This window comes from Grampus griseus (assembly GCF_964374135.1).
Source record: "Grampus griseus genome assembly, chromosome: 19".
Taxonomy (NCBI): Eukaryota; Metazoa; Chordata; class Mammalia; order Artiodactyla; family Delphinidae; genus Grampus; species Grampus griseus.
The window spans coordinates 58069013-58091198 of NC_139013.1; the positions used below are offsets into that span (position 1 = coordinate 58069013).

A 22186-nucleotide genomic window follows, 5' to 3' on the forward strand; every position below is an offset into this window, starting at 1 on the left:
GGGGCTGCGTCACGCGGTGTGGGAGGGGCCGCATGCACGTCGTGTGGGCGGGGCAATGTGCGCTAGGCGTGGGAGGGGTAGCGTCACGGGGGGTGGGAAGGCCCCCATCCCATGGTCTGGGAGTGACTGCATCACGCGGTGTGGGAGGGGCCGCGTCTGTGCGGTGTGGGAGGGGCCGCGTCTGTGCGGTGTGGGAATGGCCGTGTCATGCGGTCTGGGAGGGGCAGCGAGCATGCGGTGTGGGGAGGGCAGCACGCACGTGGTGTGGGCGGGGTAGCGTGTACGTGATGTGGGCGGGGCCGCGTGTACGTGGTGTGGGCGTGGCAGCGTCACGCGATGTGGGCGTGGCAGTGTCTCGTGGTGTGGGGGCGCCGCATCAGGCATGGGAGGGACAGCGTCCACGTGGTGTGGGAGGGGCCGCGTGTACGTGGCGTGGGCGGGGCAGCGTCACGCGGTGTGGGCGGGGCCGCGTGTACGTGGCGTGGGCGGGGCAGCGTCCCGCAGTCTGGGAGGGGCAGCGTCAGGTGTGGGAGGGGCAGCGTGCACGTTGTGTGGGTGGGGCCGCGTGGTGTGGGCGGGGCCGCGTCACGCGGTGTGGGCGTGGCAGCGTCTCGTGGTGTGGGGGCGCCGCGTCCCGCAGTCTGGGAGGGACAGCGTCAGGCGTAGGAGGGACAGCGTCCACACGGTGTGGGCGGGGCAGCGTGCCCGTTGTGTGGGCGGGGCCGCGTGTACGTGGCGTGGGAGGGGCAGCGTCACGCGGTGTGGACGGGGCAGCGTGTACGTGGTATGGGCGGGGCAGCGTCACGCGTTGTGGGCCGGGCCGCGTCACGCGTTGGGGGGGGCCGTAACCCGCGGTCTGGGAGGGTCCGCGTCCCGCTGCGTGGGAGGGGCAGCCTCACGCAGCCTGGGAGGGGCAGCGTCACGCGGCGTGGGAAGGACAGCGTCCACGCGGTGTGGGCGGGGCAGCGTGCACGTTGTGTGGGCGGGGCCGCTTCTCGCGGTGTTGGAGGGACAGCGTGCACGTGGCGTGGGCGGTGTAGCATCACGTGGCATGGGACGGGCAGCGTGCACTTGGCGTGGGCGGGGCTCCATCTAGTTGGGTGTAGGAGGCTGGCCCTGCTCTGTTCCACCCACTGGGGTAGGGGCGGGGTCTTCTGGGGTCTGAGCAGCTGCCCTGCCCTAACAGCAGTCTCTGCCGTTTGTAGACCTAACTTTAACAAATCATAGGTGTTTCTGTGGCGATTTTAATGCCACCGTTGTGGTACTGGTGCTGTAATTCTGTCAGCGTTTTCTTTTTTTTATATATAAATTTATTTTACTTTTATTTATTTTTGGCTGTGTTGGGTCTTAGCTGCTGTGCGCAGCCTTTCTCTAGTTGCCGCGAGTAGGGACTGCTCTTCACTGTGGTGCGCAGGCTTCTCATTGCGGTGGCTACTCTTGTTGCAGAGCATCGGCTCTAGGCGTGCGGGCTTCAGTAGTTGTGGCTTGTGGGTTCAGTAGTTGTGGTGCACGGGCTTAGTTGCTTCGCTGCATGTGGGATCTTCCCGGACCAGGGCTGGAACCTGTGTCCCCTGCATTGGCAGGTGGATTCTTAACCACTGCGCCACCAGGGAAGCCCTGTCAGTGTTTTCTTTATAGACATTCTTAGCAGTTCAGGTTTCATTGAATAGGCTGGACAGTCCTGACTTTCTTAGGATGGGAGAGGGGCTGGAGGTTGAATCAAGTACCAGTGGCCAATGATTTAATCAATTGTACCTGCATAATAGAACTTTCATAAAAACCCAAAACAAGGCTGGTGAACACGGGTTGGTGTTGGAGTGTGATGTGCCTGGAGAGTGTGCCAGTTTAGAGACTCCCACCCACCCGCATACTTGATAGAGGTGTGTCTTCCATCTGGCTGTTCCCACCTTGTATCCTTTGTAATGAAGTGATATTCTAGGAAGTGACCTGTTTTCTTGGGTTCTGCGAGCCGCTCTAGCAAACCGTTTAATCCCAGGAGGGGCCCAGGGAACCCCCAGTTTGCAGCCAAGTTGTACAGAAGTTGTGGGTAAGTGGGGACATGCCCCTGTGACTGTCAGTCCTGTGGGACTGAGGGCAGCCACTCACCTCCCTGGAGGCCACAGCAGATCCCATAGGGTTCCCTTCTCCACAGCATCTCCCCACATCTCCGTGTGTTCCCAGCGCCTGGATGGAGCCTCTGCTTCCTCCTTTCTGTAAGTGTTACTGAACTGAGCCAATTTACTGACACTGGGTTGTGGTGAAGGAAAGTGCAGGATCCAGGCAAGGAGAGCAACTGGCTGGTGCTCAAAGGACCCAGACTCCTTATGGCTTTCAGGGAAGGGCTATTAAAGGCGACATTTTCGGGGAGGGCTGCAGGATGTGTGACATTCTTCTGACTGGTTGGTGGTGAGGTAACAGGGTGGTGTCCCAGGAATATCAGTCATCAGCCTTCTGGTTCCAACGAGTCTGGGGGTCTCAGCATGTAGCCACCATCCTCCACCTGGGTGGGGGACTTAGTTCACGTGGAACAACTCCAAGATGTGCGTCAGATTAGTGTGTACGTCTCTTGAGGAGGAGGTATGACTCTGTCTTATTACCGATTTATTGTTTGAGCTCGGAGGTAACTGCTTTTTCTTTGTGTCTGTGTTCCTCTGTTTCTCTAATTAGTAACTGCCTCCGTCTGCTCTCTGGATCTCAGGGAAGGTTTAGGAGACTAAAGTGTCTTTTTACAAACACGAAACGAGGGACGTGGAGGGGCTTTCGTACTCCGAGGATCCCCAGGGCTCACACTTCAGGAGGAGTCGCCGTCTGGAGGGCTTGGCCCTGAGCAGGCGTCACACCACTGCAGGGACGAGAGCTCAGAGGAAACGGGAGGAGGAGCAGATTTCACTCCTGAGCGAGGCGGCTGCTCGTGCTTAAGATTCTGTACTTGGTTTAATGAAGTGCCTTGTGATGAAATCATCACGTTCCGCCTGACGGCTCTAGGTGTGTCCATGGGACGCTTTACTTCTGATGAAATCATCACGTTCCGCCTGACGGCTCTAGGTGTGTTCATGGGACGCTTTACTCCTGATGAAATCATCACGTTCCGCCTGATGGCTCTAGGTGTGTTCATGGGACGCTTTACTTCTGCCACATACTAAAGGAATCACCCTGACCAGTCTCAGAAAGTGATAAATCAATTCACACAGCAAGAAATCCTCTTACTGCCTGGGAGCCCAGGAAAAAGGACCATCAGCCTAGTGGGCCCGACCAATGTCCTCTTACACACGGCCTTTCTCTCCTGCACTTTATCAACCCATTTCTTCCCTTAGACCTTCTGTTCTGTGGCTTTTACACACACACCGAGGGCTAAATCCTAGGTCAGCCTGCTGACATTTGGCCATGGAATATGAGCAATTGGGAGTGATGTGAAGACCTGGGAAAATCTCCAAGATGCCTGGGCCTGGTCTGTAACCAAGCAGTCAGAGCTGTGGCCCCGCCGGTCGTTATCAGACGTGAGGTCCAAGGAGGAGCAACGCAGACGACAGGGCTGAGCCAGACGCTTCACTGGAGACAGATCCAGAGGGAAGCTACGACGCTGAGGTCCGCTGGGAAACACATCCCGAGTGTCGGGACTGTGGCCGCCTTGGCCCCGGGTCCTGCAGAGCCTGCAGGACGGCAGGGCTTGGCCCCAGCTCACGTTCACAGCCTAGGTCTTGTCTCGGGTCCTCGTGTCTTGTCTGCAGCTGAGGTGGAACACCTCCTTTTCCAGGCTGTCTCCCGTCTTGAGCATCCTGGCACTCGTGCAGCCACTGGCCCCAGCAGGAAGAGAGAAGGATACATGCCTGGCGGTTCCTTTCATACACAACATCCGGGGGCAAGTCCACAGAGAATGGGTTAGTGGTTGCTGGGGTCGGGGGAAGATCCGACAGCTGACGGAGACAGGTTTCTTTCTGGGCTGATGGAAAGTTCTGGAGCTAGATGGAGGTGATAATGGAACGATGTTGTGAATGTGCTTAATGCCCCTGAATCCTAGGCTTTATAATGAATAGCTGCATCATATATGGATTTCACTGCAGTTTTTAAATCTTTGGAAGCAAAAGAGAAGGAGGGGAGGAAGGAGGAGGAAGATGCGGCGGGGGCGGCCCCCAGGACCTCAGACAGAAGACGGGCTGAGGAGGACAGGGCAGCGCCATCTAGCAAGCGGAGCCCTGTGTCGCAGACCTTTCCAGGCGTGTGGATCCCAGAGCACTAAGCAGCTCGTGGAGTTTGCCAAGTGGGCTTCCCGGGACTTTGCTCCTGTGACAAGTCCTCATTGATAACAGTTAAAATACAGGGCCTGAGGGGCTTCCCCGGTGGCGCAGTGGTTGAGAGTCCGCCTGCCGATGCAGGGGACGCGGGTTCGTGCCCCGGTCCGGGAAGATCCCACATGCCGCGGAGCGGCTGGGCCCGTGAGCCATGGCCACTGGGCCTGCGTGTCCGGAGCCTGTGCTCCGCAGCGGGAGAGGCCACAACAGTGAGAGGCCCGCGTGCCGCAAAAAAAAAAAAAAAAAGGGCCTGAGACCTTGAAGTGAAGCGTCTGGCCCTGGAACCTCTGCCCCGCCTCAGCTATTCATTCCAGTGGCCACGGGGACTCCACTGCGGCCAGGGCACCACCTGCCCTAACCTTTGCAGGTTCAAAAGCTGATTATAGCCACACAGGGGTGAAGACGCTGAGCCACGCACAGGCGCCTAACAAGCGAACCGGGACGCTGGCTGTGTCACCCCTGCCGTGAGGACCCGCTCGCCCTCTGGCATCTGGCCCACTGCAGTCCCTCGCCAGCGACAAACTGCGGTCATCAGTGCCCTGACCGCTCAGCCAGGCGCTCCAGTGAGATAGAAGTGCCCTTGCATCTTGCCCTGGGCGCCGGGCGGCCCTCCCGAAGTGACCTGGAGGCCCTGTAGGGTGTTCAGAGCCCTGGCTGCCGCTCTGCGTGTCCCGCCTAAGGCTGTGCTACTGGCTCCTGGGGCTTCACCCCGCTGTGTGCACGTGAGAAGGGGCAGGACCCCTGTGTGCGCACGTCATGTCCAGGCGGGATTCCCACGTGTGTGCACGTGACACCCACGCGGGATCCCCCCACCTCCGTGTGTGCACGTGACGTCAGGCAGACCCGAGCACCTCAGCGTGCAGCTCTGTCCTTCAGAATCCTGCTGACCGCCTCTTTCCCTCGCGCCTCCCCGCCCCTTGCAGGCTCTGTGGGGACCCCGCTGCCCGGCGTCGAGGTGCGCATTGTGTCAGAAAACCTGCAGAAGGACGGCTACCCCTACGTTGTCCACGCAGAGGGAAATGAGGAGGACACCAAGGTGAGCCCCTGTGTTCTCTCTGGCGGCACGTGGGCATCACACGGCCACGACCACCCAGGAGGCCGATGGCAGAGGTTGAGTCCCCACCGCTCGGGGACGGGCCTGAACTGCGGCGCCGCTGGCGGGCCTCGACTCAGGGCAGTGCTGGTGTTTGGGGCGTTGCCTGCCGTGTGGACGGTGCAGTGCAGAGTGAGGCCCAGCAGGGCTCCCCGCGCTCAGCCAGGCTCCTCCTGGGCTCTGTCCTCTGGGCCACGTTGAGATGGGTCCTGATAGCCTCAGCTAGGAGAGCCCGAGTTCAAGCAGAGATCATTGTCGGCAGGATCTTGTTAAAAATTCTGCGCTGGCGGGACGCTGGCACCCGCTTGGAGTGGACGCCGACAGTGTCAGCGGCCCCCAGCCTTGCAGTCGCCCATTTGGACAGATTCACGGAAGCTGTAAATTGAGGTTCCCCGCTTGGGAAGTCACTGTTCCCTGCTTTCTGTGCTGTTCTAAGCTCCGGGGGGCAACGGGAAGAGAGAACTGTTGTCTCGTTTCAGTGAGGGCTTCACAGCCACAGGCCTGCTGGTCACGGGTGATCAGGGTCACAGCAGAGGTTCGGGTTTTGCTGGAGGTGGCATTTTGATTTGAGAGGTTGTTTTCTCCACAGAGGATGTACATACTCTTGACCTCTGTCACCCTGAGAAGTTTTAAAAGCTGAAAGTAGCAGCGACCCTGCCTCTCACTTGTGCCGGGAGGGGCGGCGGACAGGCCCTGCCCTTGTGGGCCTCGGTCTGCAGTGGGAAACGGCAGCATTCAAGAGATGGTTGTTGAATGTCTTAGCTCGAGAACGTAGGCGCAACTTGGGTGGTTTTTACTGTAATTTTATGAAAAATGACACCAAGAAGTATGTGTCCGTTTACGCAGGAACCTCTCACCTGGACCCCCTTGCTGGGCTCGTGCCCCCTCGGCCTCTCCTCCCACACGTGATGGCCCTCCAGACCAGCCTTGCTCCCGCCCACGCTGTGTGGGCAGCTTTCAGGGTGGCCTCAAGGTCCCCAGCCGTGGCTCTCGCTCCCTGGCTGCCTGCTGCCTGGGCTCTTGCGTCAGCCCAGCTGGTCCAGGGCCGTCAGCCATGCCCATGGCTTAGGGTCCTTTTCTGGCTCTTGGCCTGTGCCCTGCGGTCCTCTCTGCCCCTCGGGGACTCGTGCTCACACCCGAGTCACCTGTCCCAGCGTCCAGCCCTCCTGCAGTAATGAGGCTGCCTCCCCTTGCTGGATGCTCGGTCCGTCGGTTCTGGGTGTCGTTCCGGGGACCCCGCTTGGGAGGAGGTCCCCAGCAGAGCAGCGTCGGGGGCATGTGGGTCCATCAGGCAGTAGCAGCACAGATGGCAGGGGGGCTCCTGCACTGCCCTGCCTGAGCACCTGTAATGCTGGGTGCGGCAGGGATGCTACCAGAGAGGAGGTGTGGGTGGACAGCGTCTCCCTCCTCAGTCACACTGAAGTTTAGCAACTTGGGGCAAGCAGCCGCCCCCTCACCCGGCTCCTGCTGGGGGCTGTAGGGGTTTCCTCAGTGAAACGCGCTCAGAATAGGAGGTGGCAGCCTGGCCCTGAGCATCTTGACGGTCTGAGAAGGAAGCGCGTGGTCCACGGTGTGGGGGCTCGGGGGCGGTGGAGACAGGGCAGGGATGACGATCTGCTGGCCACAAGCGAGGCCTCATAAACGTGAAGTTAAGGAGACCTGGAGCTCGCGGCGGCGTGTTCTAGAACGTTTCCAACTCAGTCGAGGGGTCAGTGAGACACACGGTCCAGAATGGAGCCGTCTCCATGGCCGATGACGGCCCGGGGCGGAGAGCGCAATCACAGGCCGGTTGCCCCCGGGGGCTGGGGTGGGCCTGGGCCTGGGCTCGCTCCCCGGCTGGTCAGAGGCCACCGCGGTCCCCCGCTCCCCGCTGCCGGGAGCACGACAGGGGCACTCCCCCCCTCCCGTGGCTTTCCCCAGGAGCCGCCTCCCGGCTGGGGTATTGCTCACCGCCCCGCCCCCGGGACCCTTAGAGGGGAACAAGGCCAGACTCCACACTCAGGCGGGCGAGACCTCCGTGGAGCCTCCGCCTGGGTCCCTGCGCTGCGCAGGACGGGCCTGGACGGGGTGCGCCCCGAAGGCAGGAGAACCGGGCTCAGGCCTTGCTGAGGAAGCGCCTGCGCTCGGCTTCTGTGACGTCACAGGCACTCCCCGTTGCTGACGGTGGCGGTGAGGAGGACGCCGGCTGCTCGCCTGGCCTGGAAAGTGCTGGCTCTGTCCCTGAGGGGGACTCGCAGGGAAAACCCACCCGCTCTCGTGATCGCCGCCCACGCTCGGCAGGTCCAGACGGCAGGAACTCTTTCATGTTCTGAAATCTGGGGGCTGCAGGCGGTGTGGTTCAAGGTTTTTGTTAACATTTAATTGGAAATCACTTCAAACTTACAGGGAAGTTGCAAAAATGCCAGTGTGCAGAAAGCCCGCGCGCCCTTTCCCGGTGCACTTGCCCTTCCCCTCTGTCAGGGCGCCATGCGGGCCAGCATGGGCTCCTGCAGCGTCCGTCCTCCTCTCACTGCCTGCCTGCCGCTATCCCCGCCCCGCCCCTCCCCATGACGCCGCGTGGCGACTCCCTCCACTGCAGGCTCTCTGGGGTCAGGGTCCTCTTTGCTTGTCCTAAGGGCACATCTTGAACTTGGAAGTACCCCCTAAGCCTGATGGTCACAGGCCCTTTGACCCAAATGGCAGGCGCAAGGTCAGCGCAGGCGCATTGACCAAGGAGATGTGTGCAGCGTGGCAGGCGTGCGCGCTGAGCCCGCGGCGGGGCAGCAGGGCTGGTGGTGCGCCAAAGCCTCGCTGGGGCTGACCTCTCTGTGGGGTCTGTGGCTGGGGCCTCTCCATCCTCCCTTCCTTACTCCTCTCCTCCAGCCCGCACGTGGGGAGCCCCCCCGGGCTGGAGCCTGGGGAAGGAAGCGCAGCAGCGGTGACGGCGCTGCGGTCAGGGTCCCCCGCCTCTGAAGCCTGAGAGCTCTTGCTTCTCTGGCAGGAACCGACCGCCGAGAATCAGGAGTGGTGAGCAGGGGGCTCTCGGGCCTGTGTCTGCCCCGCAAAGCGGAGGCCCAGGGGAGGACAGGAGCCCTGCAAAAAGGGGTGCTCCCAGGCAGCAGGGAGAATCCGGTCCACTCCTGCCAGCCCAGAGCAAGGGCAGGGGGAGGCTGTGGAGGCCGGATGCCCGACGCTCAGGGGATGCTCCCTTGTCCTGGGTATGGTCAGGGTCCCCTGCGCACCCTGCAGAGCATGGCTGGGCTCCTGCCGTGGATCCCCGTCTGTGTCTCCCAGCGTGCGGGTGCCCTGGCCGCAGCCTCCACGGCTCTGCAGCCATCGCTTCCTGAGTCTTGCGCTTCGTCCGGCGGGACATCAGGGGCTGGAAGAGCGGGCAGCCTCCCCCCAGCGTGAGGGTCCCCTGGCCCTGGTGAGGTGGTTCCAGCTTCACGGTGTCCTCTGCCGTCTCCCGTGAGGCCCTGGGGATGGGGTAGGGGGCTTTGTTTGCTGCGATGCTGCTTTGTCCCTCTTCCCAGCTGGCAAACTCTGCAAGCACGTGGTGTGGTCTTTCTCTTTTTTTTAAATTTAGTTATTGAGGTGTAGTTGTCTCTTTATTTATTGTTTCAATTTGCTCACTTAACGTAAGACCCAAATGCCAGCCAGCAGAGACGGGTCCATTGACAGATACGGGCCACACTGCCGTGTAACGCAGAGGTGACCAGGCCTCACGTGGAATCCTCTTGTCTTGCAGAGGATGCAGACACCCACGTGGGGTGTGGGACAAGCTGGGGCAGGAGGACAGCGGCAGCGAGCGCCGCTTTCTTTTATCCCCTTAAAATCAGTTACTTGGGCTTCCCTGGTGGTGCAGTGGTTGAAAGTCCGCCTGCTGATGCAGGGGACACAGGTTCGTGCCCCGGTCCGGGAAGATCCCACGTGCCGCGGAGCGGCTGGGCCCGTGAGCCATGGCCGCTGAGCCTGCGCGTCTGGAGCCTGTGCTCCGCAACGGGAGAGGCCACAACAGTGAGAGGCCCGCGTACCGCAAAAAAAAAAAAAAAAAAAAAAATCAGTTACTTCGTGTGGCTGACGTGCAAGCTGCCGCCCTGGACAGTGGGCTGATGTGTGGGTGCCTGTGCTCCCCCCGCCACCCGCCTCTCCCGTGCTCCCTCTCGCCACTTCCCCTGTCGCTGCCATGGACCATGGATTGCTGCACGGACCGTGGAGGTGGGGACGGGGACAGGGGCCCTGTGGGGCCTGGGCACGCTCTGCCCTGCGATGAGTGGTGGGGCGCTGTCCCCACAAAGGCACTCACTTCAGACAAGCAGCTGACCGTCGTCAGCCGTGTGCTTCTGCCTCTTAGGGTGAGGTGGGTCCACTACCTCTTTTCCAAGGGCCTGGTAGGAGGTGGCAGGACCCTAAGTGAGGACTTTCACATGGGAAAGCGGGTCCAGTAGGCCCCCTGACGTGCCAGGTGAGCATCTGGAGCACTTAGCACCCTGTGCCGCTTGCCTGCCCCCAACTGTGCTTTTAATGTCCCCCTGGAGCCACCCCGCCCCCTCTGTTGGCTTCATCCTCTGTGTTGTGAGGACCGGCTCCTGTCCTGGGGCTGGGCAGTGGGCAGTAAGCTACACAGCCCTCCCATCGGGATGCATTGGGAGCGGGGCCCACGGCCCAAGAGGCGCGAGGCCTTTGGGGACAGGCTCTGCCGTGTGTCCGGTTCTGCCCCTGCCCCGGTCCTGCCCCCTCACCTGGGCTCCCACCTTCCGCCAGCTCAACTCCCCCTCCTTGGAGCTTGGGTCATGGTTCCACCGGGGACTTTACAGTAACTCCCGCCTCTGAGATGCTTTCAGATGAGGAAGCACGTGTTCTCACACCGGCAGCTCTTGGGCACGGCCCTGGCCGCCCAATGACAGAGTGGCCCTCGAACGAGGAGTACATGTGTCAGGTGTGGGTGCCCTGGGTCAAGACGTTCCTGTGCACCCGAACGGGGTCCCCTGTGAGGGCACCCAGACTTTTCACTGCAGGGTGGATGGCAGGTGTGGTCTGAAGCCACGCAGTCGCCGGGAGTCCGGGTTTTGGATGCGTGCCTTGCCCCCTGCACCCAAGCTGGGTCCCCAGAGTACGGGGACTGCCCGCCAGTGCCATGGACGGGTAGTGTAACTCCACGTGGTTCTGAGGCATGGCGGCAGAAACCTGCAGCGCCCTGGCTCTGCCTGTGACCTGGTGATACGCAGGACGGATTTGAGTGGAAGGCAGCGTTTATGGTTACGCATTATTTTAGGTTGTTTGTTATTAGAACTTCGAATTGGTGGTTCACTTTCCCCCTCCCTGAAGAAATGAAAAAATGCCTTGTTCTTCTCTGGCATAAAGAAAATGGTGGCGTGTCTTAGTTTCCGTATTTTAAGGATTTCTTGAAGGGGACCATTTTTTAAGTCTTTATTGCGTTTGTTACAGTATTGCTTCTGTTTTGGCGTTTTGGCTGTGAGGCATGTGGGACCTTAGCTCCCAGACCAGGGAAGCCGCACCCCCCGTATTGGAAGGTGAAGTCCTAACCTCTGGACCGCCAGGGAAGTCCCATGTCTTAGTTTCTTGATACTTGCTTTCTGTAGACCAGAGACTCCCTGGCAGATCTGTACAAAAATTAGAATTGGGGGGTAGGTGTGTCTTTGTGGCATTGAACCCAGGATGGGCGTATTAGGTGAACCTAGGAACACGCTCAGATGGAGTGTTGAGTGGGTGGCGCTGGGTAGGCGAGGGGTCTTGAGGGGATTCCGTTCAGAGAGTTGGTTCCGGTTCCAGAAGACCCTGACTCTATGCTCCGCGTGTCTGTGGCCACAGAGCCTGCATGCCAGCAGCTCCCGAGCTCGGGGGCTGGTCTGCGTGTCACGGGAAGGGAAGGGGCAGAGCAGTGTCCGTGGACAGTGGTCATCCTTGTTCGCCAAATCCATGTCCCATCCGTGGCAAGGCACAGCCCAATTTCAGAGATGCTAAACGTGAAAAAGTGTTCTGTGGAGTTCAAAAGTTAGTATCTTGCATTTCATGCAACTTGCCTGGAAGAAGCTTGTGAATATCTTTTCTTACCATGTGAAATCAGGAATCTAGGACTCAGTGCTGGGGGTGGGCAGGAAGTCCGCTCTGACTGGATGAGCTCTGGTCCGCTTCTTGCCCACCATACAGGCCTGCTCGCCTGCGGTCAGCATGCACCTGGCTGTGGGTCCAGCATGATGGAGGAATAAAGGGAGAGTCCACAGACGACAGGAGCTGGAGTGAACGCAGCACAGGGTTGGGTGATCGTGTCTGTAAATTAACACACAGTAGGTATTGTCAGGACACAAGCACACAGTGATTTGAACAGGTGATGTGCAATACCCAGAATGCCTGCCCTGAGACAGAAGAGTGACTGTGATAAGAGGTCTCTGTAGGGCACCCAGTGCTGGGGAGTGCTGAGGAAGAGGACACAGGGATGTGGATTTCTAAGGTAGAATGGAACTCAGTTAGAACTGCCCATTTCTCCCTTCAGTTCTGTCAGGGTTTTTGCTTCATATGTTTTGACAGTTTGTCCTTAGGTGTGTGAATAAAGTCTCTTTTCTCTGATATTAGTACAGCCACCCTGGTCTGTTTTGGTCAGTTGCTATTTGCAGGAATATCTTGATCCATCCTTTTACTTTCCATCCACCTGTGTCTCTGGATCTCAAGTGAGTTTCTTGTACGAAGGCTATACAACTGACCCTTGAGCAACATGGGTTTGCACGGGTCCACTTATATGTGGGGTTTTTTTTCCAGTAAACATGCACTACAGTATTACACGATCCACAGTTGGTTGAATCCATGAATGTGGAACCACAGATACAGAGGGCTGACTGTAAAGTTATATGCAGATTTTCAACTGTGTGGTGCGTCTCTGCCCATAACTCCCACATTGCTCAAGGGTCTACTGTCGTTGGATCATGGATTTTTATCCATTCCACCAATCTGTCTTTAGACTGGAGAATTTAATCCATTTACGTTTAAAGTAATTACTGATAAGGATGGACTTACTTCTGCTATTTGTGTTCTATGTGCCATATAGCTTTTTTTGGTCCCTAATTTCCTGCATTTCTGTCTTCTTTCGTGTTTAGTTGATTTTTTTTTTTCGGTATGCGGGTCTCTCACTGTTGTGGCCTCTCCCGTTGCAGAGCACAGGCTCCGGACGTGCAGGCCCAGCGGCCATGGCGCACGGACCCAGCCACTCTGCGGCATGTGGGATCTTCCCGGACCGGGGCACGAACCCGCGTCCCCTGCATCGGCAGGCGGACTCTCAACCACTGCGCCACCAGGGAAGCCCTTAGTTGATTTTTTGTAGTGAAATGTTTAAATTCCTTTCTCATTTCCTTTTGTGTATTTTCTCCAGCTAATTTCTTTGTGGTTGCCACAAGGATTACATTTATCTTTCTAAAAATTTTAACACTAATTTGGATTTATACCAGCTTAACTTTAATAACATGCAAAAACTCTGCTCCTTTACAGTTGTGTCCTTACCCCTTTCAGCTGTTGATGTCACAAGAGTACATCTTTATACATTCTGTGCCCTAAAACATAAGTTAATTCTTTTCAATGTATTAGTCTCCTAAATTACGTAGAAAACAAGATTTGGAGTTACAAACCAGAGTTTGTAATACTAGTTTTTACACATAATTTTTTTAATGTGTTAGTCTCCTAAATCATGTAGAAAACAATGTGTCATAGTAAGTGTATTTACTTCTGTTGAGATCTTTCTTTCTCCATACAACTTCGGTGTACTGACTAGGTGCTTTCTTTTAACCTGCAGGACTCAGTTGAGCATTTCTTGCAGGGCAGGTCTAGTGGTCACAGACTTCCTCAGCTTTTGTTTATCTGGAAATGTCTTAATTTCTCCCTCACTTTTGAAGAACATTTTTAGTGGATATCGGATTCTTTGTCAACTTTTTTTTCTTTTAGCACTTTGAATATATGGGTGCACTGCTTCTGGCTTCCAAAGTTCTGATGAGAAATCTGCTGACATAATCTTATTGAAGATCTGCGTCCGTTTTGCCCACCCTGGCTTCCACAGTCTGTCTGCAAGCTGCTCTAGGAATACATGCACAGCTGCCTGTGGGGGCGGGGGGAGCGGTAGCTGCTACAGAGCTAAGAGCTGAAAATGACCAAAATTAACCACAGTTTACCCTCCAAGCCTTCCCCTGGAAGTTGCAAGCCTTCAACAGACTCCAGGTTTCAAAAATAGTTACATCAGACAGATCCTGCCTGTGCAGTTGCTGTCCAGGTGGGAGCTGGATTCCTGGTGTTTCTTGCTCTGCCCACTTCCCCTCTGGTTACTTTCTTACTGTTGGGTTTCAAGAGTTCTTTGTCGGATATCTGATTTGCCAATATTTCCTCCTAGTTTGTGGCTTGTCTTTACATTGTCTTGTATTTCATAAAGCAGAAGTTTTTAATTTTCATGAGGTCTAATTTCTCTCTTTCTCTTACTTTTATGGATCACGCTTTTGGTGTTATCTCTAACTCCAGGTTACAAAGGTTTTCTCCCAGAAGTTTTATAGTTTTACGGCTTACATTTATATCTATTGTGCATTTTGGTGAATTTTTGCATTACATATGAAATTTAGTTGGAGCTTATTTTTTTTCCATATCCAGTTGTTCAAATACCGTTTGCTGAAAAGACTACCCTTTCTTCTTTGCAATTTTGTCAAAAATCAACTTTACATGTTTCAGCAGGTTCATGTATAGATTGTGTATTCTCCTCCACTGGTGTGTGTGTCTGTTCCTTTGCGACACCACAGCCTTGACTCCTGTGGCTTTATCGTGAGCCTCAGGACTGTTATTCTACCAACCTTTTTCTTGTTCAGGGTTTTTTGTTTTTTGTTTTGGTTATTCTAGTTCTTTTGCTTGCTCATACCAATTTTAGAAATAGCTTGTCTGTATCTACAAAAAATCCTTTTGGGATCTTGGTCACAGTTGCATTAAACCTATAGATCAATTTGGGAAGAATTAACATCTTTACCTCGATGACTCTTTTCAATCCATGAACACGGTGCCCCTCTCCATTTACTTAGGTCTGCTTTGGCGGGGGGTGGGGGAGTGGATGTGTGAGGTTTTTAGCATGCTGCTCCTGAACATGTTCTGCTAGGTTTATACCTAAGTATTTCTTCTTTCCTCCATCTCTTTCTCCTCTTCTTCTTCTTTTTCAATGATTGTAAATATAGAATTTTTTGTTTCTAATTGTTTATCACCAGTGTATAGGAATACAGTTGATTCCAGTGTATTGCCTTTGTATCCTGTAGTAATCCTGGTAAATTTGTTTTTCAGTTTTAGGAGGATTTTTTTTTTAATTCCTTGAGATTTTCTATATACACAATTATTTTCTGCAAATAGAACAGATTTATTTATTCTTTTCCAATCTGTATGCCTTTTATTTCTTTTTCTTGCCTAATTGTCCTGAGTAGATTTTCCAGTATGATTCCAAATAGGAATAGTGAGAGTGGATGTCCTTGTCCTATTTCCAATTTATGGGCAAAGACCAAATGTCTTTCACTATTAAGCATGACAGTAGCTATAGGCTTTTTGTAGATTCCATTCTATTTTTGATATGCCGAGAGTTTTTTTTTAATATATAAATTTATTTATTTATATTTTATTTTTGGCTGAGTTGGGTCTTTGTAGCTGTGCGCGGGCTCTCTCCAGTTGTGGCGAGCGGGGGCTACTCTTTGTTGCAGTGCACGGGCTTCTCATTGCGGTGGCTTCTCTTTTTGCGGAGCGCAGGCTCTAGGCATGCAGGCTTCAGTAGTTGTGGTGCATGGGCTCAGTAGTTGTGGCTCACGGGCAAAGAGCACAGGCTCAGTGGTTGTGGCACACTGGCTTAGTTGCTCCATCTGCGGCATGTGGGATCTTCCCGGACCAGGGCTCGAGCCTGTGTCCCCTGCATTGGCAGGCGGATTCTTAACCGCTGCACCACAAGGGAAGTCCGAGAGTGTTTTTTATCATGAATGGATTTTGGATATTTTCACATGTCTTTTTTGCATTGATTGGGTTTTGTTCATTAGGCTGCTGGTATGGTGGATGGCACGGATGATTTCCCTGGTGATTCCAGGACAGACCCCACTTGGCCGTGGGGGGGTCATTCTTTTTATTCAGTACTGGATTTGCTTTACTAACGTTTTGTTGAGGATCTTTGCATCTCTCTTCATGAGGGATTTTGCTCTGTAGTTTTCTTGCAAATTCTTTCTGATTTGGGTATCAAGGTAATGTAAGCATCATAAAATTAGTTGGGAGGTATTCCCTCCTCTTTTACTTTCTGGAAGAGATTGCATATAATTGGTGTTATGTATTTTATAGAATTTCCACTGAAACCGTCTGAGCCTAGAGGTTTCTTCTTTTGGAAGGTTTTAACTATGAATTCAGTTTCTTTAATAGTTAAAGAACTATTCAGGTCATCTATTGCATCTTGGGTGAGTTTTGGTAGATTGTGGTTTTTGAGAAATTGAATACTTGATGCGCATAGAGTTTTTCACAGTATTATTCCCTTATTGACCTTTTAATGTCTGCATAGTCTGAAGTGATACACTTCCCACAACTCATGTTGATAAATTATGTCTTCTATTTATTTTTTCTTTGTTATTCTTGCTAGAAGATTATCCATTTTTAAAATCTTTTTTCAAAGAATTCACTTGAGGATTCATTGAATTTTCTCCATTATTTTTCTCTTTTCAATTTTTTTTCTTTTTTTAATTTTTGGCCACAACCGGCAGCATGTGGGATCTTAGCTCCCTGGCCAGGGACCAAACCTGCACCCCTGCATTGGAAGGCGGAGCCTTAACCACTGGACTTCCGGGGATGTCCCTCTTTTCAATTTTTATTGGTTTCAGTTTTTATCTTAATTGTTTCTTCTCTTCTGCTTGCTTTTGGCTTCTTTTTCTCTTTTTCTAGTTTCTTAAGGTAAAACTTTAGGTTATTGATTTGAGATTTTTTTCTTTTTTTCTAATATGTGCATTTAATGATATGAACTTCCCTCTAAACATTGCTTGAGCTTTACCCCTGAAATTTTGATATGTTGTGTTTTAATTTCATTCAGTTCAAAATATTTTCTAATTTTCTAATTTTCCTTAAGACTTCTTCTTGACTCATGGATAATTTAGAAGTGTGTTGTTCAATTTTTCTGTTATTGATTTCCAGTTTAATTCCACTACAGTCAGAAAACATACTTGATATTATTTCAATTTTTAAAAATTTGTTAAGCTGTGTTTTATGGCCCAGAATGTGGTCTTTCCTGGTGACTGTTCTAGTGCACTTGAACAGAGTGTGTATTCTGCTGGTTTTGGTTGGGGTGTAAATGTCAGTTAGATGAAGAAGGTTGATGGTAGTGTTCAGGTCTCTCAAAGCCATACTGGTTTTCTGACTACTAGTTCAAGCACCAAGTGAGGAGTGTTGAATTCTCCAGTTATAATTATCTGTCTATTTCTTCTATCAGTTTTTTTTTATACATTTATTTATTTAATTTTGGCTGCGTTGGGCCTCTGTTGCTGTGCGCAGGCTTGTCTCTAGCTGTGGCGAGCAGGGGCTACTCTTCATTGCGGTGCGCGGGCTTCTCATTGCGGTGGCTTCTCTTGTTGTGGAGCACGGGCTCGAGGCGCACGGTCTTCAGTAGTTGTGGATCACAGGCTCTAGAGCGCAGGCTCAGTAGTTGTGGCGCACGGGCTTAGTTGCTCTGCGGCATGTGGGATCCTCCTGGACCCCAGCTCCAACCCGTGTCCCCTGCATTGGCAGGTGGATTCTTAACCACTGCACCACCAGGGAGGCCCCCTCCTATCAGTTTTTTGTTTCATGAATTTTGAAAATCTGTTGCTTGGTGAACACACACTTATAATTACTATGCCTTCTTGGTGAATTGACTTTTATCATCATGTACTGCTGCTGCTAACATTCTGCTGTTAAGTTTATTTAGTTTGGTACTAATATAGCCACTTCCATTTCTTTCGATCGATGTTTGTATGGTATATATTGTTCCATCCCTTTGCTTCTAACCTACCACGTAACTGTATTTGAAATGAGTTTCTTATAGACAGCACACAGTTGCATGATGTATGTTTTTTAATCTAATCTGAAGTTTGTCTTCTAATTGGCCAGTTTAGACCATGTGCATTTAATGTGACTATTGATATGTTTGAATTTAAGCCTCTCATTTGTTATTTGCTTACTGTTCTGTCCCTTGGTTTCTCATTGCTTGACTTCCCTCTAACTGCCCTCTTTGGGGTCAATCTTTTAGTATTCCCTTTTAATTTATCTGTTGAGTTTTTGAACACATGTCTTCTAGTTTTTTAGTAGTTGTTCTAGGGACTACAAAATACATACTTCACTTTTTGAAATCTACTTAGACTCAACATTTTGACACTTCCAGAAGAACACAGAACTCCTACTACATGTACTGTCAAAGAAAAATTAATCATCACTCATGTTAAAGATGATGAGGTTGGCTTCCCCGGTGGCGCAGTGGTTGAGAGTCCGCCTGCCGATGCAGGGGACACGGGTTCGTGCCCCGGTCAGGGAGGATCCCGCATGCCGCGGAGCGGCTGGGCCCGTGAGCAATGGCCGCTGAGCCTGCGCGTCTGGAGCCTGTGCTCCGCAACGGGAGGGGCCACAGTGGTGAGAGGCCTGCGTACCGCAAAAAAAAAAAAAGATGATGAGGCCGACTCAGGACCGTCACGATGGGTGTAGGAGCCACTGCAGTGGGATTTGCAGGAGGGGAGAGAGATTGAGCTCAACTTCAGATACAGCGTCGGCAAGTGTGGGTTCACAGCCAAGGAGCAGGTGGAGTCATTGGATGGAAATTTGCAAAGAGGAAACATCAAGGGTCAGGGGGATTCTGGCTAAACCGACCTAACAGGATCTCTGAAAGCCTGGTGGTCAGACATCAACTGCGAGATGGTGGGGGATGAGGAACCTGGTCAGATATGAGGGTGAGCAGATATCAGGGTGGAGGGGGCCTCTTACTACACTGACTTAGCCAAGTTCTTGCTAAAACTGGATTTTTTTTTAAAGGTTTTTTTTTCCTTTTGCTTGTCTTTATGGAAATGAGGTTAGTTTTTTTTTTTTAACATCTTTATTGGGGTATAATTGTTTTACAATGGTGTGTTAGTTTCAGCTTTATAACAAAGTGAATCAGTTATACATATACATATGTTCCAATCTTTGTCACCACTCTGTGGGTCACTTTGCCCTCTCCCTTTTAGGTTGTTGTTGTCATACGTAACGTCTATGTATACGGTAAGCTCCATTAAACAATGTTACAATTTTTGCTTTCAATGGTCAAAATATTTTTAAAGTACTCATGAGGAAAAGAATAGTCAGTTTTATTCAACCAGATATTTACCAGTTCTGTTGCTTTTCCTTTACTTCTGATCTTCCAGGTTCATTCGGGTGTCATTTCTGTTCTGACTGAAAACTCTGTAGTCATTTGTTTTAGGTCAGATCTGCTGACGACAAATTCTCTTCTTTCTTCATCTAAGAATGTCCTCACTTTATCTTCATTCCTGAAGGTTATTTTCACTGGATTTGGAATTCTGGGTTGACAGTTATTTCAACACTTAAAAAATATGTTATTCCACTTTTTTCTGGCCTCCATTGTTTCTGCTGAGAAGTCAGTAGTCGTTGGAATGCCTCTGAGTTATGCTCTGCTGTCAAGATTTTTGTCTTTCTTTTTAGTTTTCAGTGATTGGATTATGATGTGTCTGGGCTTGTCCTGCTTGGGGTTCATGGGGCTTCTTGAATCTGCACATTAATGTATTTCACCAAACTTGAAGAGTTTTAAGCCAAATTTTATCAACTATCTTTCTGCCCCTAGCTTCTCTTCTGGGAATCCAATAGTGTGACTGTTAGCCCTTGTGGTGTTGGTGTAGGCTTCTGAGACTCTGTTCAATTTTTCCAATAGTTTTTTCTCTGTTGTTCAGATTGGGTAACTTCTATTGTTCTGTCTTCAAATTCTCAGATTCTTTGCTTTGTAATCTGCATTTTGCTCTTGAGCCCATCCAGCAAGTTTTTCTTATTTCTGTTGTTGTGTTTTTCAGTTCTAACATTTCCATTTGGTTCTGCTCTGTGCCTTTTATTTCTCTGCTGAGACTTTATATCCCGCTTATTTGCAGTGTTTTCTCCCTTACTTGTTGGAGCACATTGATGACACGCGCGTTCACGTCTTTCTCAGGCACTCCCAGCATCTGTGCCGTCTGGTGTTGTCCTGCACTGATGGCCTTTTTCCATAAGGTGGACAATTGCTTGGCTTTCCATGTGCTGAGCAATTTCGTGTTGTGTCCTAGACATTTTGGACATCGTGTAATGAGACTCTGGACCTTGTTCAGTTCCAGTGGAGGGTGTTGGTATTTTTGTTTTACTATTATCTAGTTGACTTAAGCCTGCCAGTTCCAACCTGCCATCTCTGGGGCTGGTTTCCACGTCAGATTATTTTCACAGCCTTTGCCTTGCCGTGTATACCTGCCCGGCAGGTGTGCCACCCCATGGCCAGGCTGACCTTGGCAGTGGAGGAGATAAAGGATGGCAGTGGAAAAAATGGTGAAATACAAATAAAGCCTGCAGTTTAGTTGAACAAACAAACACCTCCTCTGAGCAGGCTGATGGCAGGAGCTCGGCTGGGCCCAGAACATGCAGCCCGGTCCCCTCGGTGACATCACTCCTGTGTGAGAACCAGGGTGATGAGTCGACAGCAAGGCTTGGGAACAGAGCTGCTGTGGGGCAGACTCTCCTCACCCTCTGCCTGCAGGGTTGGCCCCGGGGGCATCCAGCTTGCCGTCCAGGCCTCAAACAACTCAGACGATTTTACAGCACGTTTCAAAGGGGCTCTGATTTTTTTTAAAAGAGGGGGATATTCTTTCCCCAGGAAAGTTCATCCCAGGTGGGAGCTGATGAGCTGAACAGGCCTGTACGGCACTTGATCTCATGGGCCACAGTTAACTGTCAGCCAACTCTGTGAGCACGGAGCCAGCGACGGTGCACCCGAGGGGCTCGCTGGGCCCCGCGGCGTGTGGTGCCGCCTCGCTGTATCCTTTCCTGGCATCACAGACATCGACTCCGTGTCCTCTAACACACAGCCCCCTTCCCGCCCTCGCTGTGCTCCCAGCAGGGGAAACGCTGAGATCCCTGCTTCTTGACCACCTCGCTGTCCTAGGCGCCCGGCTCTCCCTCCTTAACGGGCTGCCCTGTGGGCTCCCTTCCTACCCCGAAGCTGCCGACCCCGAGCTTCTCCAGCAGCCATGGCAGGTGTGGGCAGCTTGCCCTCTCCTCCCGTGTCCGCAGTCGGTCCAAGAGTCACCCTGAAGACAGAGTTTCACGGGAGCGTGGCCTTTGGAGGTGGACAGTCAGGCAAATGGGGCCCAGCAGCGAGCTCTGGGGAAGCGAGGTGGACAGCCCCCCGGGCGGGGCAGGCGCGGAGGTGGCGGCCGGCGTGACCGAGGTGGGCACGGAAAGCTGCGTTTGCCGCCTTTCCCACCCAAGTGTCTAATTTCAGGAGAGCGTGTGGGCCTCGGGAGGGGCGGGGGCAGGTGGAGACGTGCCCTGGAGGGGCAAGCTCTGACGCCCACCTCTCTCTCCTGTTGCAGGTGACCCCAGGGTTTGAAGAGAAGGAAGGGGAGCTCCTGGTCAGGGGGCCCTCTGTGTTCCGGGAATACTGGGACAAGCCGGAAGAAACAAAAACCGCCTTCACCTCGGACGGCTGGTTCAAAACAGGTAGGAAGGAGGGTCCAGAGGGGACGGGAGGGTCACCCGGGTACCACCGCACCGGGACGTCCCCACAATCCTCCCTGGCGGGCAGAGATGGGGTGGGGTACACTTTGTGCTCCCGTCTTAAAGGCTGCACCTCCCATACTGCACCCCAGCCCCCCTGAGGCCTCTAGAAGGAAGGTCCCGAGGCCATGACCCGCAGGGGGGCTAGCAGCCCCCAGCCCTGTGGCCAGGCTCCCGTCCTGTCCCTTAGCCCAGCAGCCCTGCACGAGGTGGTCTCTCTGCCCCTCGTGGGTCAAGACTCTCCTTCCCGAGTGACCACTGCACTCCGCCTCCGAGACCCTCCTGGGCGCCCCGCCCTCCCCGCCGCCGCCACCCCCTGCTTTGTAACCCCGCCCCCGTTTTCATAGAAGGAGGTTGGTTTGCACTTTGGTTTGGGTCCCTCGTTACGTTACTCCCTGCCCTGCACTCTCTCGCCTGCTAGAGCAGCCCGTGGAGCCAGAGCCCAGGGTCTGTGCGTGGGCAGGCAGGCACCCACCCCCCAACCTCGGAGCCCTCTCACCGCAGGCGCACCCGGGCCCGCTCTGAGGAGCCCCACCCCTTCCGTCCACCCCGCCCCCCTCCTTGGTCCCAGCGGTCCCATCCATGTGGACGATTCGGCAGGTACTGGGTGTACTCACGGTTGCAGCTGCATTGATTCACTGCGTTTGTGTTCACACGACACGCCGGAACAGCAGCTCGTGACAGCCAGAAGGTGGGGTTCTGGGCTTTCTCTTTTTCTTATTGCCTGTCTGTATTTCTAAAAGTTTTGTACTGAAAATGCATTATTTCATAATAATAATCTTAAAGCAGTATTTTCCAGAAAGGAAGGCCTATTCCCCCGTCCGTCATGTGCTGGCCTCATAATTAGAAACGCACCTCTTGCCAGGTCTTCTGTGGACCACAGAGCTGAAGAGAAACGCTGTGTGAGGGGGGCGGCCGTGACGGGGTGCCGGGCGCACCTGGGGGTGGGCAAGGAGGCGCGCAGTGGTTGTGTCCTTGGCCTGGTAACGCCTTGGGGAACTGCGGCCGGCCGATAGCACACACGTGTCTTCTCCAC

The 22186-nt window shown here is 53.2% G+C and overlaps 1 protein-coding gene across 1 annotated transcript in view; it reads left to right on the forward strand.

Moving 5' to 3' along the window:
- Positions 1–22186, forward strand: part of ACSF3 (acyl-CoA synthetase family member 3) — a 57410-nt gene that overhangs the window by 24768 nt on the left and 10456 nt on the right. The window contains 2 exon segments of the mRNA XM_082677979.1: positions 5213–5325; positions 20967–21093. Coding sequence (XP_082534105.1) covers positions 5213–5325; positions 20967–21093 — 240 coding nt within the window.